This window comes from Cololabis saira, chromosome 10, assembly GCF_033807715.1.
Source record: "Cololabis saira isolate AMF1-May2022 chromosome 10, fColSai1.1, whole genome shotgun sequence".
Taxonomy (NCBI): Eukaryota; Metazoa; Chordata; class Actinopteri; order Beloniformes; family Belonidae; genus Cololabis; species Cololabis saira.
The window spans coordinates 22,468,348-22,495,455 of record NC_084596.1 but is presented as its reverse complement, the minus strand read 5'-3'; the positions used below and the strand labels follow the sequence as shown (position 1 = coordinate 22,495,455).

Sequence of the window (27,108 nt, the reverse complement as noted above, 5' to 3'; positions counted from 1 at the left end):
ATGACCCACTTGAATTTACCATGGTTCTTGTTGTTGGACTGTTTTTTGAGATGACCTGATCCTGGATCAGTTTATAATCCTTTACTTACCTGCCTTTTTTGTTTCTTAACAGAAACAATGTCCTTTTAAAATGTTGACCTATTTTTCTTAAGCATTGAAAGGAAAACAAGCATTAATAGAGGTCTTCTTCTACATCTCCTTACTTGTTGCCTTTAGGGGACGTCACAGCTGATCATCTGTTTCCATCTTCCTGTCTTCCTCTATCACACTAACCAAGTGCTCATCCTCGTTCCCAACACATTCAAATCTCCACTTTGATTCTCTTCGCCTGCCGTGCTGCTCCATCTGTGTCCAAACCATCTCTATCTAGCCTTTCTTCTGTTATTCTCGACGACATCTAACGCTGATGTGCTCATTTTTCTTTTTATCCATTATCGTCATTCCTGAAAAAAACCTTAACACCCTGCCGTCCGTCTCTTGGTCAGCGTTGCTGTCTCCAAGCCTTATAGAGAAGTGCTGTTCTCACTACCATCTTGTAAACCTTTCACTTTCCTGGCGCTGCTGCTCTTCTGTCACAGATAACTCACAGATAACTCTAGACCTTCTTCTCCCCACTGTTCCGCACAGTTGAGTCCAAGTATTTAAACTCCTGAGCCCTCTTTACCTCGGCTCCTTGCATCTTCACTATTCCGCCTGTTTCCCTTTCATTTAGAAGATCTGACTGAAATTACTACAGAGATACAGTACAAAAGCTACATCTTCAACCAAACTCTATTCATAGCAGCAGGTTTTGGTGGGTGGAGATGGCCTCTCATCTCTACTCTGCACCATTCTCCTGCAAGGTCAACCTCCAGGGTGCGTGGACGCAACATGATGTGATGCTGAGTGGAGTCAGAGATGGGGACAGTTTAAACATTGATGATGGAAGAGTTGGCTTATCTCAACATTATTTAGTTGGAGGTCACTTCAGACACCCAAACATATGCTTCCAAGCAGACACAACATATAAAATAATGACAAGCGCCCTTTAAAGGAGCTGTATGTAAGAGTAATAAAGAGTAATAAAACGAATCATAAAATGACCCCGATATGTCAACAGACATTTAAAAATCATGTTCATTTCAAATACTTATGTCGCTGACAACAGCACTCAAGCCAGGATATTCCAGTTTAAAAAGAGGAGTTGCAGCCCTCAACTGATGTTTATGTTGTCATTTTTTGTTTTGGCCTGAAGCTCCACCCTCCACCTATCTCCCAATCACAAAGTCAGTATTGTTTCTGAAGCTCCACCCTCCACCTATCTCCCAATCAAGAAGTCAGTATTGTTTCGGCATCCGGGTTGCCAGCTCGGCTCTAATTATCGCAGCCATGGCAGCCTACGTTCCTGCTGCATTCTGCAGGCTCCTTTAATAATATTTATGCTCGAATGCTATTTAATTTTAACATAAACAACGTAAACTCATCTTTGAATTGACACACAGCTCCTCAGATATGTCTGTTAACACATATAAAGACCATAAAGGCATATTCACAAACTTAAAAACATATTTTTTTTATTAGAAGAGCATCTTTAAAAGAAAGGTTTGGACATTTTTAGAAGATCTGCTATTCTGTATAAATAGACATCAGAAAGGAGTGAAACAATTGTTATTGCTATGTAGCATGGATGCATGGAGCTTGAAACTTAGCTGTGATTGGCATAATGTCCAACACAATAATGGCATAATGACAATGGTAACACAACTCCACAAAAAGAAAACCCCCCAAAAACATAAACTGTAAGTTAATCTAATGATACAAAAACTCTACCAAGCACTAAGGCTTACAGGAAGCTACTTTCTGTTTGTTGTATCTGCACATGTGTTGTATTTAGAGAATGAATTTAGCCTAACTTCCAGGCAATATATTTACAGTATAGGCATGGAAGGGCTATCAGTCACCCATTCCTTAGAATATACTCTCAGGGATTGCTTACCGGCACTACTAAATGGACAAAGTGATGCCAGCTTATCTATTCCTCTTACAGGCCTATCATCCAGACTGGTCCAATCAGTCCGTTATTATAGCTGGATGATTCACAGTTGGATGCTGAAGTCATTCTGTTAAGAGCTATATAACTTGATCTCGTTAGCCGAGTTACAGGATTTTAGCCAGCACAGTTCATCTGTCTTTAGGTTCGCATTTTCGCCACCTCAAGCCAGTGTTTCGCCTCCTGTCTTTGTTCCAATTTCATCACAGCTTTAACTCTTGTCTTTGCTCACGCCGATGCCGTCTCCCCTTTCACCTGTTTTATTTTCTAAATAACAAACTTTTGGCTGCCCTCTTCTCCTTCTATCTCTCACAGATTTGTCTTTAAACTTATAGACACATCAAATCGCTACCTTTACTTCCATTCCCCAAATGGTTTCAATCACAGTTTCCTCCCCGAGGCTGTCACTCTCCCCGCTCAGTTTGTTCAATAATGTTTCCCCCTCACTTCTCTATCTTTTTTCCAAGTTCTACCAAGATTGCATTTTGCCGGCGGCTTTGTTGCCTTTACACAAGAGAGCTCGCATTCTCGGATGCACCTTGCAAGTCTACCATCTTTTGTGGGTTTGATCACATGATTCCCTTCATACCCGACATCTTTGCTAGCTGTCACTTTATATTCAAACATAATTGTCCCACTTTCCATTCTGCACCACATGCTATTAATGATACATGAAGAAAACTGGCACAATGCAGATATCCCAGGCTTTCAAACATCTTCTGGCCCTGGTAACATTTCACTGCTCTAGCGTGATTAAGTGATGTGCGGATTCTGTATCAACAAGATCAAATTTATGTAAACACCATATGCAGGTGCACCCAAAGGAACTAAGGTCCTGAAACAGCTGTTGTGTCTGTCCATGTGTGTGATAGTCTAGATAGCGCTATGCGTGTGCGAGCGGATCTTGGAGCTATTTTACCTCATGCTTGCCCTTCATCCGACACACTCGAATATCATTCTTATTGGATTCCCATGTCCTTTTCTGAAATGCATGAAGCACAAAAACAACTCGCTGAATATTTTTCACGTGTGTAGGTATGTGAGCTTTTCCATTAGTGCATGTGTGTGGGTTTGCAAGAAAATCATGAGTCATACCTTGCTGTAAAACATCTCATCACCTGCAGTGTTGTCAAGCTCCACTCTGTACAAGTCATCTCTACAAAACACAAACCATAACATGTTAAGAAAGGAATGAGCTGGTCTATTTATTTAGTGCCAATAGAAGGTTAACACTACTAGGCCTGTGTTGAAAAAAACGATTTTCTGATTCTAAATCGATTCTCATATTAATTCCTAAAAATCGATTTGTATGTCTAAAGATCGATTTTTATTTTTATTAAAAAAAAAATATATATATATATATATATATATATATATATATATATATTTTTTTTTTTTTTTCATCATTACATTTTTGCCTGGTGAACTTTAATCCCAGTAGTCCCAGTAGTTTTGAAAACTCCTGAACTAAATGAACTTTTCTTTAGAGAAAATGCTGGACATTTCAGCTTAAATTTCTAAATGTTATATTAGTTCAATGAAGTACATATTATCTATATTTACTATAGCTTGTTTGGTTTCTCTGTTATCGGACACGGTTTGTCATGAAATACCTGAAAAATGCCGGGTGCTTCATGGCAAACTGTGTGTCTGGTGACAGAATAAATCAGACAAGCTAAAATAATTTGTTTACTGCTTGAGCTGTTGCAATTTCTTTCTTCTTTTGTACTTTAAATGGATATTGAAATGCCTATTTGAGTTATTTATTTCTTAGTTATTTCAAAATAATTATTGTGAAATTATTATTTCAATAGTTATTTTACAGTCAAATAATCCAGGCAACACTAACCCAAATCAATATCGAATCGGATCGGATCGAATCAAATGGTGATAATCGATTCTGCATCTTAAGAATCGGAATCAAATCGATTCTTGACATTTGAATCGATACCCAGCTCTAAACACTACTATTGAGTGGTCACAGAGTTAATGTAATCAGCACTACTTGAGACCAAGGCTTGCTTGATTTAAGCTAGAATGAAAGTATTACTCCTTCTTTGATTTCTTTTCTCATTTTTTTTTATTGTCATCATCTTCTTAAATGAACTAAAAATGTCCCACTAGATGATTTCACACATACAGCCCTGATATTTTCCAGCTATGGTGTTGGCAACATTTGCTCATGACTGATCGCAGACTTTACCTGACCTACTTAACAGTAAGAAATCTAAAAAATAAATAAATCAAAAAATAAATCAGATATGCAAGCGCTTGACTACAGCTGCAAACAATCCAGAGCATTTTAGTTTCATAGAGGGAGTGTGTGTTGCCACTTTATGTTCTTTTCTGGGAGTATGTACAGTATGTTACATTAGGATATTTTTGGGATTCGCTCAAATACATTAAGTAATGATATTCACACAAAAACAGTCGGTGCTGTAAACATAATGTTAATTTTGCATGAGGTCCTGCCCCTTCTGTGCTTTATCCAGACTCCACATGTAATATTTCCAGCTGTGAGAACATCTCCAGACACATTTCCTGCTGGGAAATGATTGATACCCATGAGTCTCCAATACTTTCCTGATTTCCATATGGCCAACATGCCAGTTTCTTGAAGCAATGTTGCACCGTTTCCAACAGTACGCACACACAAACACACACATAAATCCTGTAAAAGTTAACTTGTAAAGTATATAAATAAACGTTTTTGTGAGATGCGTGGAGAATTAGTTTTACTAATGGCTCAAATTGGGCCTGTGGGCCTCTATTTGCCAGTGAGGAAATTCTTATGTTCTCTGTAAAAGATTAATGTGAACAAAAAGCCTTCAGTTGACATTTAAAAACAAGACTGAATAAATCATCTCCAACGAACTCAAAATGTCCTCTGTAGACAGACAGCAGATGGGAGCTGTAACAGCCAATGAAAGTAAACACATATTCATGCAAAAATGTCACAAACGCACTGTAGGAGGCGGTTGCTGTTGGTTACCTGGCTCCTATGTAGAGTGTGCGGTTGACTTGGAGGACTGTCTGGATGTGCAGCTCCTGTCTCTGAGCTGAACGATGAGCTCTCCCCAAGAACACTGGATACCTCCTCACCACTACCATGATCGCAAAGACAGGCAGGATGAGAGAAGGAGAAATAAAAGCCAGGTGCCTTGCTCAAGGACTCTAACAACCGAGGTCATCTATATTTACCCTCAGGTGGGCTGTAAAATGGCTTCTCTAACCCTCACTTTAAAAGTGTCTTTAGTCATTCTTGAATTGTGGAGACAAATGGAGTTATAACACGCTGAAACATTTTATTCATGGATGCAGCAACATAATAAGAAAAAACTGTGTAATCAAACTTATTTTTTCATGATGAAATAATTCGTTTTTTTCTGGCTCCTTACAAATAAATCAGAGATGACAGATGGAGCAGAGGGTGTAGAAGGTTCCCCTCCCAGACAATGAGAAAGTTTTGAAGCACAGGTCTCCACAGGGAGCTTTCGTCTCCAGGAAACAGATTGGGAAAATGTCTCAGTGGGGAATGAGAGATCTAGCACGACATATCTCCTCCTATACTGTTTTCCACCACTCAGCCCTCTCTCCTGTCAACTGGGTCCAACTATCTCATCATTTTCCTTCCTTATAAAGGTTTCAAAATCTACTTGAGGACCTTTCCTCATTCTCACTTGAATTCTTTCTTCCTTTATAACGTCCTTTGTCTCCCATATTCATATGAATTATATTAATTTACTATGCTGCCATAGAGAGATGGGGTTTCTTCATCTATATGGATCCTGAGTTGCTCAAAAGCAGCTCCTTGCGAGCGCTATGACCCTTGACCTCTGATTTCCACATCCAGTGTGGAGCCATTCATCAAAGCTGCATTTAAACTTGTGCAGTCAAACACACACCCACGTACGGAGGGGAAGGACACATACCCTCTATGGGGACGTAGCTGAGTGGACTGGGCTCCTCTGGGAATGAGCCATCAGCCAGTTGAAGCAGCAGGAGAAGAAATGTGAGGGGAGGAGCCACAGTTGCCATGGTAGCAGCACACGTGCACTGTTAACAAAGAGAGAAAAGGGAGAGAAATGTTTCATTGTGCCCTGTGCAGTACACGTTCTTATATGTGCGTGTATTGACATCTTGACAGATTTCTTGGAGCAGCGGCATTGACCAACAGGTCTACACTCGTCACTGTGCATGTGCTTGTATGAGAGCGAGGATGGGGTCAGTTGTGCAGCAGTGACTGTCGCGACAAACCTGGATGCCGCAGGGCGCTAATGTGTTTCTATTGTTTGCTTCTGAGCTGTATTGTAGAAAATGTTGCTCTATTGTCAGTCTGAATAAAGGTGGATTCTCACAGCCACAGAAGAGAGACACAGTCGGCTTACAGTCACCTCAGGTGTTGTGCCTCTCTAATTGTGTGTCTATAATATAGAAGCCTAAATAACAGGTGATTTTCTTTTTTAAAAGGTAGTGAGAAGTTGGCTAGACATCAAAAGCTTTGTAAAGCAGCCAGAGATTTGCTTCAAAACAAATTAAATGTAAAAGAAAACTAATGAAAACTTGAAACGAATGGTGTACACAGAATGTTAATAGTTCAACCGTTTTTAAGTCAATTTTGTGGTCAGAATTATTTGTCTAGGTCCTCAAAAAGTAGATTATTATATGGCCAGCATTTAACCTTGAATGATGACATTTTCTCAGGCTGAATGGAGCAGCCTGAACTCTCAGATCACCCAGACATGGCGGGAATGTCATTTGCATTGTCATTTGAGCCACGTTTGGCCCACATAGCACCTGCCAGTGTTATAACCGACCCAATTACTGCCAGAACTTGCCCATATTAGGCCCAAATGTGTCCGCTGTTGGGGTTTGCAATCATTGCTGAATGACACACTGGAGCTTGTAGATTACAGCTGTTCAACCCCAAACATTGTAATATTGTAACTCCTGCATGGAACGAGGTAATTATGCCATTTAGCTACATTTTTTACACTTAGTCTAAAGAGCCACAAAGTGGCCATAGTGAGCCCGCTGCTAATGTTAGGATGCTTACAAGTTGAACTACAGGGGGGAAACATTTACTTTGTTGCTGGCCTTGTTTTGCACATCATCATGCTGACATGTGTTACTTGACAAAGATTTGCAGCTTGACCTGGACTCTAAACTGCTGACATAATGGAGCTTTGTATTGTAACAAGATCTACTCGGCAACAGAGGATTTAACATGCAGGTGGATTAAAATCCAAGTTTGGTGTTTCATTAAAGAAGGCCATTGGGTCACAGGTAATCAGTCCAAACAAAGCCAACAAAGTCAAAGGGCAGCCCAAAAGGCTCAGCACATAGGAAGTCCCATTAACACCAGGTTAATTCTAGCACCCAGATCAGACTGGAGTTTAGGCAAGGGCACTGACCATTTAACAAGCAGGGGCAACAAACACACAGAAAGCACAAGGAACACCTGCTGGACCATTTGTGTAATACAACGTGGCCCTGTGCGATGGGAGAGCTTAGATTGGATGCTGAGCATCTGGTTTGAGAGCGCTATGACCCTTGACCTCTGATTTCCACATCCAGAATAAGGACAACAAGAAAATAGGGGTGGATGGATGAGTATGAAATTATATAAAGTAAAGACAACATAACTCAGGTACGCTTAGGGTTGCCACCCGTCCCTTGAAATACGGAATTGTTCCGAAATTGGGAATTAAAAGTTGCGTTCCATATTGAACCAATACAGAAACATATTATGTCTTATTTATTTATATCATAATAAATATACAGGTGAAGATCGGAAAATTTGAATATATTGCAAAACTTCATTCGTAAGTAAATTCAACTTAAGGTGAAACAAATATATTATTTCCCACTACATTCAAAGTGAGATATTTCAAGCCTTTATTTGTTATAATTTTGGTGATTATGGCTCACAGTTCAAGAAACCCCAAATAAAAAATCTCAAAAAATTAGACTATATTATGAAATCAATAAACAATTCATTCATCAAAATTATAACAAATAAAGGCTTAACATATCTTGCTTTGCCTGTAATGAGACAATGTAATATACATGTATTAGTTTCACCTTATAAGTTGAATTATTGAAATAAATTAACTTTTACACCATATTCTTCACCTGTAGCTACATTCTACATCTTGGCTGATGTGGACATACTGTACGTAGCATAGGAGACTATTTCAGTTGCTAGTATGGTTGGCTGTCTGTACAGTCATGCAAGTTCAATGCTATTAAAGCACTTTAAACTTTAATCAAAGCGTTTTGTTTTTTCATATAAAATAAATACATTTCTATGCATTTTAGAAGTTTTGTGGATGTCCCTTTTTTTGGCGCTTGCGCTGATGAAATCGGGGCGTCCCTTATTTCTATTTCTGAAAGGTGGCAACCCTAGGTATGCTGCATTAGTTTAAAAAGGCAGTAATGTTCACAAACTCCTTTCATCCATGGTTTCTGTCTGTCCCACCAAACTGACACACTTTATTTTGTGTGCAGCTTTCATTCATCTTGGCCTGCTCCGTGCTCTCCACATCACTCCGTCATTTTACTATTTCAGTTCGTATCTCCACACCTCCCCAGCCCCCTCCTTCATCAGTAGTTTAGTAGTTTCATTTTCACACCTGTTCCCTAGACCTGGACCTCAGAACCTGCTGTACTACCCGCTTTAGCTATATTCTTGGTTCAACAGACCTGTTTTAAATGATCGGGATATCAACAGGCTTCTGGGGATATTGACGACATGTTGCTGCATTCATTCATATCAGGTCGGCTGAAGCAAGGAAAAATTATAAAAGATCCAAGTGGGTGGTTCCTGAGGACCAAGATTATGTAAAACCACTTCAAACTTTAACCAGTTAAGGAAAAAAGTCTCAATCTCTGTCAAGGGTTCTGAATAAAATATGTAAGTATTGACAAACATTCATAATTTGTTAAAATTTGTGAACCTTTTCTGTTACAATGGAATCACACTGAAGGGGCACATCCTCTGAGGATCATGAATGACAATTAATCTTATAATGCCATATTTTGATCTGAACCATAATGGACCAAAAGATGCAGTTATTTTTTAAAACTGCCAAAGGATGGCTAAAAACGTACATGTGGGGTACAATAATCTCACTTTTAAATATCGGAATGCTAAGAACCAACAAAACCACACAAATGTGATAATATTGCGGCACAAATTACTGCCACATCCTGACAGTCACACCATCAGAGACTTTTGAATGTAGAAGCTTTTCTGTAAATACTCAAATCATTCGAGGATCAGCTATACGGCTTGTGCAGCAGTGAGAAACGTGTTTGATGTGAAAACACTTTGAAAGCAAAGAGGGGATGAAGAAAGAGGAGAAAGAAAAGTTGAGGGCAGAGAACAAGGGCGTTTTATCTGTAGCTGCAGAGAAAAATTCCGAAATTTTAGAAAACGTGAAGTTTGATGGAACAGAAATGAAAAGGAAAGTTAGAAAAGATGTGCCCAATATCAGTGCAGCTGCCATCAAATCAGCCTGAAAGCCATGCTCCATTGCCCCCTCCCAGCTATTTCCTTTAATTCTCCATCTTTCAGTCTGCATCACGAACCGTCTGTATTTCACTCTCATCTTGTCTGTTCCCAGAAAAAAAAAAAAAAAGAAGCCCTCTGACTATTTTCAGTGATTGAGCACCTGGTAGATGTGTTTGTTGCCAAGGTGATGACAGCTATTTGAAGCACCCAGATGCACTCAGATATAACTCACATACTCTTGTGTATGTAAGCACAGTCACCTGTGTTGCCAACACCTCAGACTTCACATGAGATTGAGTGACAAGCTGTTTGAAGACACCAGGGAGGAGATTCCGGCTGGAGACCACACTCAGGGGCCACTCCAAATAAAATTGTAGTCCGGAGATAGCAGGTTTAAGCCTTCTTCTCCTCAGAAGCATTGGAGGAGCCTTGAGGGGAGGGCGGGGGGGATTTGTTTCATCTGGCTCTCCATTGGGATTTCCTGGACTAGAACTGATTAAGTCAGATTTTGGGTCAGTCTCATTTCATTATGTCTGTTTCATGAGAAGAATCCACATTTGAGACTTCAAATGAAACTGTCATGTGGAGATTTGAAGAGGGGATTTGACAAGAATGAAACATATATGTTCCGGTGAGATTGGCTATAACATGGACAAGCTTTGACACTATGTGATGCAGTTTGTATAAAAGAACAGAAAATATATACTCCAGCAAGTTATTCTTCCAATATATGGAGTAATGTGTAATTTTTTTTAAATGTCATATTTATTCAACCCTTACTGTATTTATATCCATATGCTGACTAACAAATTAGAAAACCCGATCTTTGGAACTCATTTCCAGCTAATAGTTGTCATTCATTACACCTTTTTGTGTGTGCAATGTTATAGATGTTTGAACAGTAGTAGAAGTAAAAAGGAGCTCATCCATGAAATGTTGCATATATATATATATATATATATATATATATATATATATATATATATATATATATATATATATATATATATATATATATATATACATACATATATATATATATATATATATATATATATATATATATATATATATACATACATATATATATATATATATATATATATATATATATATACATACATACATATATATATATATATATATATATATATATATATATATATATATATATATATATATATATATATATATATATATATATATATATATATATATATATATATATATATATATGTATGTATGTATGGTGACAGAATAAGCTCAGGTATATATATATATATATTACAGTAATGAACTTGAAGTCTGTGGCAGTTTGTAAGTCTGTTCTTCTTCTTTTCTATGACATTACTGTAACACCACCTCTGTCTTTCATCTTTTATCTCTCCTGTCTTTTTGGGAAAACTGCAGCCCATGGTGGTCAAATGTCAAAGCACTCCTACAAACCTCTTTCCAAGGCCCAAAGTCTTAAAACTGATGCATGTGTTGGGGTATGAACCAGACATAGAGTTTCAATATGTAGGCCTTGGCCCAGATGTAATGGTTTAACTTACAGATCAATAACCTTAATCAATACTCACTCCAATGAAGACACTATTACCCAGTCTTTTCTCGTGTTGCATGAGCATCTTGTAACTCTGACGATAGATAGATAGATAGATAGATAGATAGATAGATAGATAGATAGATAGATAGATAGATAGATAGATAGATGGATGGATGGATAGATAGATAGATAGATAGATAGATAGATAGATAGATAGATAGATAGATAGATAGATAGATAGATAGATAGATAGATAGATAGATAGATAGATAGATAGATAGATAGATAGATAGATAGATAGATAGATAGATAGATAGATAGATAGATAGATAGATAGATAGATAGATAGATAGATAGATAGATAGATAGATAGATAGATAAGTCAGTGTGATAGATGTAATGGTGACACTGACACTGTTACAATGAGATCAATATAATGATGATCACAGTCACACAGCAAAATCTAACCTCATCAAGCAACCAATTGGCAAATCACCTGCAAACACCCACATATTTAGCCAATCAGTGAGTCATCTAAAGCGGCATACACACTGTCTTTTACCTCATATCATCTGCTCATTGTACTTATCAGCTGTAATTGAGCTTCCTTTAATTTTCTGTGTTTTCTCCTCTGTGCTCTTGATCAGCAGCTGCAGCTGATCTGGCAGGAATGAGAGTGTGTGAGCGCCGTGCCAGGAATGTATATACAACCCCCTGTACAGTATGGCGACAAGCAACGCAAAACTTGTGTTTCTGTTCATTTTAAAGATTATCTACTCTATATTTACCTATCAGACCATTCTGAAATACATCAACAGCCTTAAGTGTATATTGAACGTGCTCATATTTGCACGAGGCTATTAAAGCTCCTGGGCGGGATCAATAGGCTTTCATCCAGCTAATCACAGACAGAATAAAGAGCACCATCCATATTCACAATGAGGACCACTTACTGACCATGGAGAAATGTTGAGATGTAAATACAGGGAAATGTAGCAGTTCTGCAGACACACATCTAACTAACCCTAACCCAATGCAAATACTGCTGTCAAGAGCCTTGACCCAGCTACAGACCATGCACAAATTATTATGTTAATGTGTGTGTGTGTGTGTGTTGTGTGTGTGCATGACAGACATGTGACGCGTAAAACCGTAAACTATGTTGTTGACATTGTGCTCATCTTTACACTTGAAATGTATTTTCTGATATGCTGTGTTGAATCTGTTGTTGTGATTATGTCCACAGGATAAATGTTTCTGTTTGGCTGCTGCAGCCACTCCACTCTGTGCCTTTGTTACCGTAGCAACCAATAGCAAAACCAGGCAGAGATGCTCCGTTGCAGTACATGTAAGCGCGAGCAGGGTGGGTCCGCCCTCTAACTCTTACTAGGGACATGCGTGTGATCTTGCAAACACACATACACACTCCGATGCGTTCACTTAAGCTTCAACCCAAATATATGTAAATTTGTCTGAGCACATATTAGTATAGAGATATCTGTATGGATAGGATATGGAGATGGGGGTCCCCACTCGCTCTGCAAAGGAGGGGGATGGGGGAGCTGCAAGCATTTTGTCTCCACATTATCCACACACTGAAACCCAACAATCCAGTTATTACACTCCCACTTGCTAAACATCCTCACTGCCAAGGTTATTTTCCAAGGTTTCCACCAAAAATGCTAAACTTTCAGCTACATCAGTGTGACTGAGGTCGCTTCATAGCGGTTGTTTTTTAAGATGAGCCACAAATCTGACTCTTTTCCGTTGGTTAAATTGCCATTTTAAGAACTAACAACCACTTACACTGTTATCCGTGCCATTGATCTGATTCTCACGATATTCCATTTTTATGGTCTTTACATTCTTTTCCTACTGGATATTCCATTCATATTCCAGTTTACAAGCAGCAGAGCGCAGCTCATTTAAGGGCTCATGCCAACATTATATCCCCTTGTGCCGTCACAAAGTTACTGCCCATTAATTAAATCTTTATCTGTCAAAACACAGGGTGTTAATTGGCTTCTCCCTCAACCCAAAAGTGTGTCCTCTTTTTATTTCCAGCCATCCTTATCTGGTAGAGCAGCAGTATGTGTTGGAAGATGCCGTAAAAGCTCTTGTTGGATGTAATAAGGCATGTTCCTATTTATTTAATAAGTATGACTGACACACTTCACATTAGCTCACTCTGAATATAACCATACGTGGATTAACAGGATCGTAAAGATCATGAAGGTTTTAATTGGGTTAATATGGCACTGCTGCTGTGTATGTGAACATACTCAATGTGGAATAGTTTGGCTGCAGTAGAGTCCTTTACACTCTGTTCTCATTTGCTCCTTGGGGACAGTATGCAGGTTAAAGACTGGAATAAAGCAAGAGGGCCTGAGGGTGAAAACACAGACACGGGCTAAACTGGGAGAAGTGGGTCACCTTCACACTTCACAACTCCACCCTGCACGAGCTCTTTCATTAACGGAAATCCACTGAAAATGAAAGTCATGTACAGAATGCTTATTTGGCTGTGGCGCATTTCTGATTCCAGATAATCTGCTGGGAAAAGACAAACATTTTTTAATCCATCACAGCTCGTCCTTCAACAACACCAGGGCATGAATGAGGATTAATTAATAGATGTTGCTTTAAGGTTGTAAAACGTAACTATATTAGCAGGTTAATAATGATGTCCATCATGCACTTTTTATTTTATTTTATTTTTCAGATTTCGTAGAAACACATTTGTTATAAAAAGAAGACATAAGATGGGTTAAAACACCCAAAGATACCTGTTAAATATAGTACTTTTCCCTGTAAAGACCAAAAATGACAATCTGTAAGTAAACTATGAGTAAAAACAAACATTTACGGATTAACATTCAAATCAAATTCAAAAATAATTTATTTATCCCCAAAGGGAAATTAATTGTTGCAGTAGTCATGATTTAGGTCTTTAAAAAACATGGTTTTAGGTGTTGTTCTGTTTCTTGTGAGAGCAGTAAAACACTGGGGGAATTGGCTGATACCAACAGTAAAACTCCTGTAAAACAGTGAATAATTGTTGATCGTAAGGAAGAGTAAACTATAGGGTGCCGTTAGCTCCTAGATAAGTTTCAACATTTGAGAGAGCTGAGCTTGCCATTTTACTAAGCTAAGTGCTTGCAGGCTATATTGGCTCATGTTAACAACTTAATCAATCCCTTTATAGAGGGATTTCTCTGCAACGTCATCACAGAAGTGGATGCACAATTAGAGGGACTGAAACAGGAGCTCATCCCTGTTTGTTTGGCAGAGTCGAGCTCCTAAGCAGAGATGACAAGGCAGTTAACTGTACCAACCGCAGTATTCCTAGGGAATCACAGCACTTCGCCAACAACAGAAGACGGCTGTGGACGCAGGCCAGTAAAAGGGCAGAGTGGGTTCTTGCAAGACCCAATGTCCGTTAAGTCCCTGCAGACACTTTGTGTCTCAAAAAGTAAGACACTGATACTGTGGAATAAAACTTTTTTTGTGTAACTACACAATATTATATTGAACTGAACTGAATATAATTACTGTGTGATTTGTATGTAAACCATGCAATTACTCCCTCAGACATGCGAACTATTTATTGTCAAAATACTCTAAAGATGTGGTTTCATTAATAAATATTCAATCAAAAATGTACGGGTTAAAATGCTGAGCTCAGTGAAACTCTTACCATGGTGATATCGTCAAAAAAGAGGAGCAGAAACACCTGAGTATTGGAGGTAAGAGTTTGAACAATCTGCACAAGAATCGCATGGTCTCAATTAGGTTAAAGTGAAGATATCCTGATACATGGATTCTTATGAAGCCTGTTTGTATGCGCTCATGTACAAGCAGCAGGGGAATTACTTTGTCAGGTCTTTATCTTATCGTGTTGGAAGTGATATTTCCTCAAGATGCTGCCTCCTCTGAACTGGTGTAATCAGAGTTAAAGAAATGTCTTCTGCAGTTAAATGTGCTAAAAATCTTTTCAATCTAAAGGGTAATTCATGTGCTAACGCTAAGGTTACCTCAGCATGCATCTTCAACACCGCCGTGTGCTGCAGGATTGTGCAAGAAAAAGGGAAATTACTGAAAAAAAAATTGGTGAGATTAAAGGAATGGTGAAATAGATATGAAAAGAGGAGATAGTAATAAGAGAGAAGAAAGATGAAGGAAAGGAAAGAAGATATGGAGACAAAGAAGAAGAGAGACATTCCCCTGGGTAAGTGCCATAGGTAATTAAAAAAGGATGGACAGAGCTGGAGTCTCGCCAAAGAGAGCTCTAGCTCTCCTCAGACTCATTTCCCAGTCTGGTCTTAAATGCATAAAGCTGGTTGTGATAGACAAAGTATTCCTTGGACATGGGGAGTTTTCAGCTCACAGACAATGAATCTGTACACAAAAACATCTCAGAAACGTATCGACCAAACACTAGAAAATTGGACCACACAGAGCAGGTAATGTATGCACCCCTGGTGGTGCACTGAGACAGCAATGCACAGAAATGCACAACTCAGACGTCACACAGGCACACGCGCGCGCGTGCACACGAATGTCTACGGCGCCGTGCAGAGCTGCAGCAAGGGCAAACGTTACTAACCAGAGTTTGACTGCAGTAAGCACATATACATTCACTGCACAGCTCTGAGCTGTAGGCGAGCACATGAGTATGCAGTGCACACTCAGACGCTCACTATGAGCACAAATCCAAACACACGAGCACCCCAGTGTTTATGATGACAGTGAAGATGCACTCTAATTACACAACAGTGACATCTATGAATCTGACCAGCTTTTATGAGTCATAACTCTCCATTTTTTTTGTCACCCAGCGTCAGTAGAGCACTTCATATTGCACAAGGTAGCCAGTGACTAATGTCCCACTTGGAGAATCTTCAGCTCATATTCATAACAAAAAAAAAAAAGAACTAGTTATGTTTCCCTGACTATAACCCATCATTTATTTGCCGTTCATTTTTCCACTTCAATATGCTAAATAGGCTGTGCTTCTGTCTCTACGTGGCAACCATTACCATATATCTCCCACCCTGTTAGTGGCTTCTCTTTTGCTAGTAGAGAGAGCATGAAAGCTAGCTCATCCTCCATCCTCATGTCATGTTGTTCTTTGTGTGCCGTGATCACCAGTGTGGGTAAATATAGCTCTTTTGGCAGGAACCCACTAAGAGGATCATAGCTCACAATAGGTGGTCCACACACAACAGCCATCAAAATGCCAGAGAACCTGCTTGCAGATTGACATGCGTGCATATGGACATGATGGACACATGTTGGCACATACACACACACACACACCCACACACCTACACTCCTGGATTCTACACACAGACAAAACACCTCCCATGAGAGCCTTCTATCCTCCTCACAGGTATAATTGTGTTTCTGCTATGCTTTGCTCCTCTCCTTTCACTTGTGACTGGGCCCCAGATGAAAAGCCATAATTAAAAGAGAAAAGTTGTTTGTTGTGAACGAGGGAAGGGTGCTAGGAGAGGAGAGGAAGGTGAAAGGCAGATTATCCACTGCAAACCGTCATCAGGCTGTAAAATCATCGGGAGAAGCTGGAAGAGAAGACAAAGGACTCGGGTGCCTTTATCTCCCAATAGAAAAGTCTTCCAAATCCCCCTGGCTAAGCTGACATTACTAAAACCTGCTTTTGGCACTGGTGCTCACTGAAGTCGCTGCACAACAAAACCAGCAAAATTAGAGAAGATGGCTTAAGCCCTCAAGAAGTATATATGCCCCCTTTCAATTTGTGCAGAGAAGCAAAGTGAAGCGCCTTAGCAGGGGCATTTGAGGAAAGGCTACATGGTTATTTGCTTATCTTGTTTGTGTGTTAATGCCGATGTGTGTGACTGCGTCAGTAAAAACATTAAGTGAATGGTCATTTTCTCACTTTGCAATTTTCCCGATGTAAATTAGATAACACGAACTGCAAGAGATGAGCCTGTCTCTATCTCGCATTGAGACAAATGGGAGATCATTTGCAAGCCCATCGCCAGGCTGCTAAATAGGATGATCAGCAACATGCAAAGAGATGGCCTCGTTTGGGAGGATAACTTTTATGATCCTTTCATGCAGTGTCGCACACACCCACACAAATGCAGCAGTCACATGAAATATGCATTTAACCACATTGAACATCGACGCCCTCACGGAGCGAATGCAATCATCTGCCTGACCCTCGCGGGAGTGGGGAGGGTTCCAGAGGTGTTTTTAAGGTAAAACTGAAAATGAACGCACAAGGTGGCACATTGCATGTACAGAAACTGGCCATCTGGGCGTAACACTATGGCAATTAGAAGGCATTTTAGGGATTTCTACATTGGAAATAACTGCGTGACGTGGAAACTGCATACATGTGCCTGAGGTAGCAGCCACCTTTGTCACATGAACATCACATTTTTTACCTTGTTTCCTTCCTTTTAAATATTTGGAGGGGCTTGGAAACAGTCAGCTGGGCTCCTGAAAGCCTCTCACAACAACACAGCAAGAGTTTATATATTATCTCAGGACAGGACCTAAGTTCTGACAAGTTAAGAAAGCATGACTGGGTAACTTATGACCCTCGGGCCCCCCTTATCCTGCAAAATGACTCCCCGAGGTCTGCTGCAAGGAGCCCTCCAGGAATAGGTGACGTCTACAGATGCCTACCCTCCTAAATCCTTATGATTTAGTCATCTTCTACAGTAGGTCTGTGGTCTTGTGATGTGATATCATCATGGAAAATTAATATTTCTCAAAATCCTTGGATGACATTTTTGTTTTATGATCAAATTAGTGAGTGAATTTTATTCACGACACAGAAAGCGATGCTTACTGTTACGACGGGTTGGAGTTCATATTTTAAGATATCAATATAGCTTAGAGTTCTACCACATTAAATAATGTGAAAAGCATTTTTTCATTTGTAGACAAAGCAGCTTGTGCTGGATTTTATGAAAACAATTAAAGTTACTGTAAATTCATGTCAAAGTGAGAGACAAAAACATGAGGCCATTTCATAAATTTGCCCAACAAGCCAAATGTGTTGCATGTAAAATGGCTTCGGGGTTGACAATAAAGAAAACCGCCAGCCCAATTAGAAAACTACTGGTTGGTGGCAGCTCACACGCCCACAGTGGGAGAACCACAAGTGTTTGAATGTTCCTTTCTGTGTATCGGGGTTGAAGAAAGACAATTTGTCGCTGAATGCCTGACGTATTCTCCTGGCAATAGCAACAGTGAATCTGTCTATTTCAAACGCACACAACAGCTCAGATGATCAAGCTACACATTTATAGAAACATTCTTGAAAGGAGCCTGAACACAAACCCTTTTTTTCCTGTGTCTGAGAGATCCTGTTTGTAGCTTAGCGTATGTAATTAAATAGGACCCTGTTTGATCAATATCCCTTATTTAACACCCCTGTGGGCATTTGTCTCACCCCGAGAATCTCTCGGATGACTCCTCTTCTTCTCTGCCTTAGTTTTAAAGTGGTTCCAACTGTATTGATGAAATAATACATTTATAACTGACATCCTAAGTGAAATTCAGTTTGTTTCCCCTCATTGTGGTCTTTGGGCATGAGAACGGTTTTGGTGTAGCTGTATGTCCATGGACTTCCAAAGATAAGCTGAAGGAAACTGTGGCTGCACCTGTTGTTCGCTGCGGTTGCTGTGTGACGGGGTGAGCACCTGCTCACACGGCTGCTGTGTGGCTGTCTGTGTGGGCAACAGGGAAACCATTCACACCCGCTCAGACTGCCGTCTGCAGGCCCTCTCCCTCGGCGCTAGTTAACTCGGTGCTTTCTGCACCATTATTTATTTTTCTTCCCTCTACATCTTCCCCGTGTAGCCTGCATGCCAGATTGCTGTCTGCCATACTTCATTCTTTGTATCACCAATCCGTCCATCTGTGTTTCTGTCTCTGCGTCTCCTGCGCCCCTCATTTTATTTTGTGTCACCATCTCTTTTTACTTTTCAACTCAAACAGTTGCACACTCATAAACTGCAGCAGCGTGGAGCTGTTATGGTCTTCTTGTGGAACTGCTCTGTTAGTATGAAAGATGAAGTTGTAAATGCTAAATTACATACAATATAACTACTAAATCCCTCAGAGCTCAGTAAGAGCTTTTAACTCAGCCAGTAGAGGTTAAGTGTGGCAATTACTATAACTGTATGAATCCCATATTGACCAAAAGGCATATTTGCATTTACTATCTTTCTTTTAAAATGTCTATTCTATTTCAGTCTGGGCAATTGATGCCCATCCTGCTACGCTGGTGTTACTGAGTAATAGCATGATTAATTATCTTAATGGCATCCAAATTATCACGTGACATAATCTGTTGTTAACAGAAAACCTGAAGCATCCACTCACTCAGGAGTACAATAATAAAATACAACACCTGAAGATAATGAGCATCGTTTAGATTAGGATCCAAATAGACACCGTTATCAGGATCCGTACTTGTCTCTGCAACCCAGTCAAAGAATTGATATGAACTCTTGCTGAGACGTGACTGAAACCTAAGAAATAAGCGGAAGATTCCACGCAACACGTGAAAGAACAATGATGTGCAAGAAAGGCATGCGTGTAATACGTAATTATAGGATCAAACTTGAAGCAGACACAAAGAGCAGCTCAAACCCACTTAGGTCCAGACATTGCCACATCCCATATTTATGAGAAAACAAAAACTTGAAAAGAAAGAAAATATATTCAAACATAAAACGTCACTAATGCACTAATAAAATTGCGCACATCCACTCCATCACGGTCCCAGCCCTGCTCAGATACCCCTCGCATCCAGCTCTCGGTCCAGCCTTTGGCGCACTCACTCACCGCAGCAGATGGTCAGGTATACGGGCTGGAGCAGGTGCCAGGAACCGACCCGCCCTCTCCGGTCGATCCTCGTCCTCCTCTCGGCGGAGAAAAGGGCAGCTGGCTGTATCCGAGGCTTCTGTGAGATGTTCAGCCGCACCTCACCTGTCTCTCCCCTCTGCGACTACGGCGCATCGCCGAAGCATCACCGTTTCCTAAGCGCGTCCAAAGCGACCCAATCAGCCACAAAAAAAGGTGTTTTTCTTCTGCTGCTCCTTCTTTCTGGTAAAAAGGTCCCCAAACGTGTATAACCCACAGAGTTTATTTATGATCCTGACACGTTTTTTTTCTTTTCAGACAGCCTTGTTCAGAGCCTTGCAAAAAAAAAAAAAAAAAAAAAAAATGAAATAAAAAAAATCCAGCAATTACGGGTATAGTGTGAAGTCTTCCGTCAGGGGGGACCGGGCTGTTTACTGCGCTTGGTCGAGCTGTGGCTTTGAAATCACTAGTCAGCAATATCTAATCCCCTTTTTAAATTTACAGTGGCGAGGTGAAATGTCCGACGCAGAGCAGGCACAGTGACAACAGGGGCCCATAATTCACACCCCCTGAAACACAGTCCTGCAGTGGATCAATGATGAATGGTGGGGCTCCCCTCCTCCCTCCTCCCTCCTCCCTCATCCTCTCTCTCTCTCTCTCTCTCTCTCTCTCTCTCTCTCTCTCTCTCTCTCTCTCGCTCTCCCTGTCTCTCTCACTATCACACACATGCACACACTTACGCCCACACACTTTTTGTCCAGCATTTATTGAATTACGTGTTTGATCATACAAAGAAAAATGAGAAAAGAGAGAAATAACAATAATAATACAATTATTATTATTATTATTATTATTATTATTAAGAATAATCATTATTATTATTATTGTTATATATATTATATTATTATTGTTATTATTAATAATAATAATAATAATAATAATAATAATGTCCTTCCATGACACCTCAAACGCTCTTTATATAGTGACATTTATTAGCACTTCACACCACACATCACATGCCATCATGCCATGAGAACTATAAAATAAATACAAAACATGAATTCTCACAGAGAACAATCAAATAAATATATTTCTACTAATATAATATTTCTTGTGAATCTGAGTCTATAAGAAGTAATGAAAATAAAAAGTAATTTTTTTTGTATTCAAATTGGGCTAACATGCTAGCCTGCACGGTCATGGCAAATGTAAGGATAGAAAAAAAATTGCAAACCCCACTGGCCGCACAAACTCAAGGGAAGGTAAACTTGTTTTTCAGCTCTATCTGTAGTCTTTAAATTAAGTCTTCAAAAAAAAAACATCAATATTATCTTCAATCTTCTGTCAAAATTGTGGCTGTTTCTCCATCCTCAAGAATGCAAGTACAGACTTCTGTTCTTGAGAAGTCCGTACTTATAATACCAAACTCCAAAATGGACATATACCAAAAAGCAAGCAAATAATTTACTAAAGTATCACATCAGTGTATTTGAATTCATTAATTAACAATAGCACCATTATAATGACATGGAGTGTTTTGCAATATTCTATTCTTGAGAGAAAAACACCTTTCTCAATGACTCGATAGTTAAAGTCAGGAATGTTTTTGACAAGTTTCTTCTCCATAGAGAGCGTGGCCAATGCATTAAGATGATGCTGTGCCATTGTGTTACTGAGGAAGGTCTTGATTCTCTTCAGTGTTGAGAGGCACCTCTCAGATTCAGCTGTAGTCACAGCAGTTGTGATGACAATCTTAAGCAGAGCTACAGTCTCTGAGAAGGTGTCCTGAAGATGCATAAAGAGCTGGTACAGACCCACAGCACTGCAGCTCTTGAACTCATCATTGCTATAGATGAGGGCCAGTTCAGTTTTCAACTTGTTCTTGTTCAGCAGAGCTTAAAGCTCCATGGTGGTGTTCAGTGCTGCTTCGGGCAACTGGCTGTTGTCCTGCTGGAATCTGTCTGCTTGTAGAAGTGCAGCACTGATCAGACGCTTGGTGAAGGAGAACCATGAATGCATTGATTGAATAGAATATAGAGATGGGTATAAGTCAGCTTTACAATATATATGATCTGATATATAAAAACAAATTATTTTATATATTATGTGGTCATTTAATTTAAGGGAAAATGCAAATTATCATAGCACCTCTATAAAAGTTGACTATTATATTATACATGTCCTATTCTAAGGTGTTCCCAAATTTTCTGCAGAATACACGACTACGATTAAAAACACTGTAAAAGACCAACACCACACATTTATCTCACCTCTGTAGCTTCCCTCTGCAGGTCACCTGGGCCCAGTGTGCAGTGTTTCATTGACAGCTGAAATACACTGACACTGTTCTCCAGAGAAAGTAGGGAGGGAACCTCTGAACAGGACCAGAAGAGAAAATGTTAAGTTCAAGAATCACAGGGAATAACACCATATCAGAAATATTAAACAACACACATATTAATTAACCTGATATATTCTATTTTGTCTGTGAACTGCTGCATGATTATTGGACAAAGACTGAATCAATGGTCAATTGATATTGATGTCCGGCTGATCAGGTCCAAACTGTTTCACGGCGGGTTTCTCCTGAAACATCCTCCTCTCAGAGGGGGCTGTTTTAAGTGACTTCATTGAATTTAATTTATCTTTCTGCATTTTGCTTCCTCCTCCGTTGTCCGTCTCCCACTCCAATCTCTTGTATTGAAGAGAGGCAACTGCGCATGTACAACTTGAAACGAGATTCTATGGGCAAAGATTCTTGCGCCCCGGGGAGGAAACACGGGACCAATCAGTAACTACAGACAACATAGATGAACATAAAACATCTTTATTTACTATATACTATTTATCTTGTTAATCTAAAAAAAATATATACATATAGTTTTAAGTATCTTATTTTATTCTTTCTTGTGTGGAGTGGTGGGGGGTTGCCCTAGTGCCCTCTATTGGCCAGCCGCCACTGCTGGTGCCAATGTTACCGGCCTCAGGTCTAGGGGTGCCTGGGCCAGCAGCAAACACTCCCCTGAATGGTAATGAAAGGAGAGCAGGAAACAGGTAGCTTGTGTCAGTAGCTCACATGCATATTTAATATGGTGTGCTGATTTTGGATATCATGTTGAGGTTGGGTTACTGGTTCAACTTTAGTGATTTCAGAAAGCTGGCCTGGCAATATTCTCTGAGGTAGGAACAAGTGTTTTGTATAGTTTTGGATGGGTATCTTGACCACTTTAAAAGGACCCATTGGAACATCTACCAAGGCAGGAAAGAGCTCCAACTCTTCCGGGACTTGTTGTATATTGCTGGCTCAAAGAGCGTGGTTACATCTCTAGGCCAAGCCCTGACCCTGCATCTTATTTCACACATTTGACTAGCTGGCACAGTGAGCCCTTTTTCCCCATTGTTAAATCAACAGGTGTAAAAAAAACTGTCCAAGTTCCCCTGTAGTGAGACAAAAACGTCTGCAGCACCGTTGTCAAGATTAAAGGCCTCTTTCACCACTGTGACAACATTCACCCCCATTTGGTTGCTCACGGTGACCTGCAATGATCTCTGCAATGACATTAGAACCCAAGAGTGGACAGCCAATACAGTCATGATCAATCAGCATTGGCACTTGCACCACCCCACTTCCCTGATTTGTACCTATCATTTCAAGGCTTACACCAACAAAGTTGGTACCATGATCAAATCATCAAGCACATTTATGTACACAGCACAAGAGCATAGACAAGTGAACGATAGACCATAACGCTTTAGCTCCTTTCTTCCTTCTTTAATGTAAAACGGGTCAAAGCAGTCCTTCCCACAATAAGTAAAAGGAGGAGTTTCTTTCATGCGTTCACTGGTCATTTTTTATTCTTCATTGGTCATTCTTTCTAAATTTGACGAACTTGTAAATGTAAGATGACACGGCATACATCCAAGTATCCAAATTCCATTGGATCGTAACTCATTAATTGTCATTCAACATGCTTAGTGTTGTACCTGTTGATGGTAATGCCCTATCAGTAACTTAAATATGTGGCCAGTTTTTGGCAGTATTGCTTGATATGAACCAAATGCAAAGAAGCATTCTCTAACCAACCCCCCAATTTAAGAATGTTATGTCTGTTGAGGAGGGGATCCAATTGGTGCAGTCTGCCATCACTCTTGAGAGTTATTTCATTAACAAAGGTACAAGCTTTGGATTTCTTCATGAAAAGCTGCTCTTTGAGCGATAACTATGATGGCAAGTTCTGCATCTTTTCTTTCCTTGAGACTCGTAGCTTCATTGGATTATATTGTCAAGCCTTTGTACTTTTTAACATATCATTTGAGTTGCACAATAGCTTTAGTTAACCTTGTCCAGCGGGAGATCTTTACAAAGCGATCAAACAGACCACATTCTGCCATCACAATTGTATGCACAATGACCGTAGAAACTTCTTGGTTGTCAGCTGCAACATTTCCCACCATCATATCTCAGTTGGGTATTTCCTCATTCCAAAGAAAATCAGGTCCAGTGACCAATTGGAAAATATGAGCTCCTTTGCATTGAGCCCCCTGGAAGCATGGTCAGCTGGGGTTTCCTCAGAAGGTTCATGCCTCCACTGACTTGCAGTTGTAGTTTCTTTGATGAGTTGGATACGATTGGCAACAAATATATCAAATCTTTTAGCATTGTTGATGACATATCCAGGAACAACTTTTGAATCTGTCCAGAAGTACACTTGTGCAGCCAAATCCAACTTCTTTCTGAGCAGTTCAATTGTCCTAACAGCAACAAATGCTGCTGTAAGTTCAAGCCTAGGTATCGTGGTGAACTTTGTCAGAGCTACTCTCGCTTTCCCCAGGACTAAAGCAAAGTGGATCTTCTGGGATGCACTCATTGCTCTCGAATAAGTACATTCTCCATAGCCCGTAAAACCTGTATCAGAGAATGAGTGATGGAGCTCATGTCTTTGAACTTCCTGGAATGTAATATCACTGCATCTTAACATCGAATAGATGTGGTAGTTCTAAAAGCCTTGATTTCCGTTGTGTTTGGAGTTCATCAGATGCTTTGTCTCTCCAATCTTCTCTTGATTTGCTGAAGAATCTGCTTCCCGATCAAGATGAAGGATGCCACAAAGCCGAATGGATAAAAGATGGAGGCTAAAGTTGGAAAAAAAAAATTCTTCTGGAGGCCTTTCATTCACAACTACACAAAACAGAAGCTCATCTGCTGTGACACCCCACTTGACACCTAAGGTGCTCTCAATGTGCTGCTCGCTTAATGAACAGCCGTGTTGGCCCATTTGCAATAATGTAGAACATTGAACGGATGTTTCATCATTCTTCATGTGAGAAAATAAGATCCAGACTACTTAAGATTCCATGGGATGATGGAGACTTGCTGTTTCAACCATCAGTGTACTGACTGACAGTACATTTATTTGGTGCTGCTTCATCACCTGTACGTGTAAGTTATGGCCTTTGGCACATTGCAGCTCAAGGATTGAGTCGTTTCAGGGAAGCATGCATTCGCTTTGTTGAAATAAACTTCTACGTTAACGATGGCCTAACAATTGTCTCAACAAAGGATGAAGCAATTGAAGTGGTTAAGGAATCAAGTCAATTTTGTAGCAATGGCAAGCTCAGAATTTATAAGTTAATTTACAACCATCCAGAGGTGCATCAACATTTGGCTTTAAATCTGGATCTGTAAGGGATGTACCAGACAGGCCTTGATCCACTTCATTTTCTGGTACTTTTTCAGCATCTTTGTAAGCTATAGTGTCATTCATGAAGGTTACATAATCCTTATGATACTGCTTGTCCTTTTCAAATCTCCTCTTCAGACACTGGGGATGATGCTCTGCACAGTTTTTATTATTTAGCATTTGGCTTGTCCTCCCTAAATGGCAAAGGCATCTCACAGTGGCCCTCCACATTGATTTTGATTGATAGGAAGCACAAATCCTCTTGGGAAAAGTGAGTTTCCTTAACTTTCCACTTCTCTCATTAAAGTCAGACTCAAGCATCTTTGTCATATCTTCTTCTTTAATATCATATATCACTTCTTTAATATGTGTCACACTTCATTCTACAGAGACACTGAGGTGTACCTTGTCTGATGACAACGGCTGCTTCCAATAGCATTACCATAATCAACACCAGGGTTGACACAGCTGACCATTCTCCAACCAAGATCTGTTCTTTGAGCAAATGGTTCGTTGTCTTTTTTTTTTAAAGATTTTTTTTGGGCTCTAATGGCCCCTTTTTTATTAAGTTGCAGACAGGAAGGGGGTAGAGAGAGAGAATGGGGATTACATGCAGCAATGGTGCACAGACTGGGATTTGAACCTGCAACCTGCAGGAGGACTATAGCCTCAGTATATGAGCAGCTTGCTTAACCGCTGCGCCACCGAGCAGCCCATGGTTTGTTGACATCTCTGGGTAGTAAGGCTTGGGAATAATTGTAGCCAATAAGTAGGCCTACATCACATTTAATTTAATGAGCAATCTTTTTGCTAGAGGTTCTAGATGTGGCCATGCCCTTGCTATGGTTCTGGGAATATGACTTAATCTGGCAGGAATAGGAGAGTGATCTTCATTGTAGAGTAAAACCCTCTCACCTGAAACCCAGTTAACTTGGAACTTAAGAATGTCTGCCACCTCTTGCAATATAAAGCTTGTATCACTTTGGGTGTTGAGAGTGCGTAGACAAAGATTTCTGTCTCTGGATCAGTTGTTGTGGACAATGACACATGAGAAAGATGAGAGTGGATGCAAATATGTTGTTTTTGTTCTTACAACTTGGTTAAATGTTGCTTTGTTACATGTTGCCCCTGTTCAAAATCAGTCCTTTACTTTGATTGTTCACTGTCCTTGAAATGATTTCCACTTTATATTCCTCAAACTCTGACCACATTGCACATACTCCCAGTTCCCCCAATAATGTGACTATTTATCTAGCTATGAAACCCGTACATCTCTCTTCTACTGGATGTACTCTCACTTTCAAGCCTAGCTACTCAGCCTCTGCCTGTATTTCTATGTAACCAAGCTTTTTTTCTTTCACATGCCTCCTCCATTGAATCTTCCCAGGGAACTGTTAGCTCAATAAAGCAAACTATTCACTTACGGTACTAACTGACCAAGGTAAGGTCTAAAACAAGTTCAAACTATTTC

The 27,108-nt window shown here is 39.8% G+C and overlaps 1 protein-coding gene across 1 annotated transcript in view; it reads right to left on the bottom strand.

Moving 5' to 3' along the window:
• Window positions 1-20,532, bottom strand: part of LOC133452613 (semaphorin-6B-like) — a 34,589-nt gene extending 14,057 nt beyond the window's left edge. Inside the window, exons 1-5 of the mRNA XM_061732069.1 lie at window positions 19,939-20,532; window positions 5,962-6,085; window positions 5,022-5,133; window positions 3,125-3,185; window positions 2,949-3,011 (exon numbers count right to left, since the gene is read on the bottom strand). Coding sequence (XP_061588053.1) covers window positions 2,949-3,011; window positions 3,125-3,185; window positions 5,022-5,133; window positions 5,962-6,067 — 342 coding nt within the window. The 5' untranslated portion in view covers window positions 6,068-6,085; window positions 19,939-20,532. The remainder of the gene's footprint in view (window positions 1-2,948; window positions 3,012-3,124; window positions 3,186-5,021; window positions 5,134-5,961; window positions 6,086-19,938) is intronic.
• Between the last annotated feature and the right edge of the window lie 6,576 nt (window positions 20,533-27,108).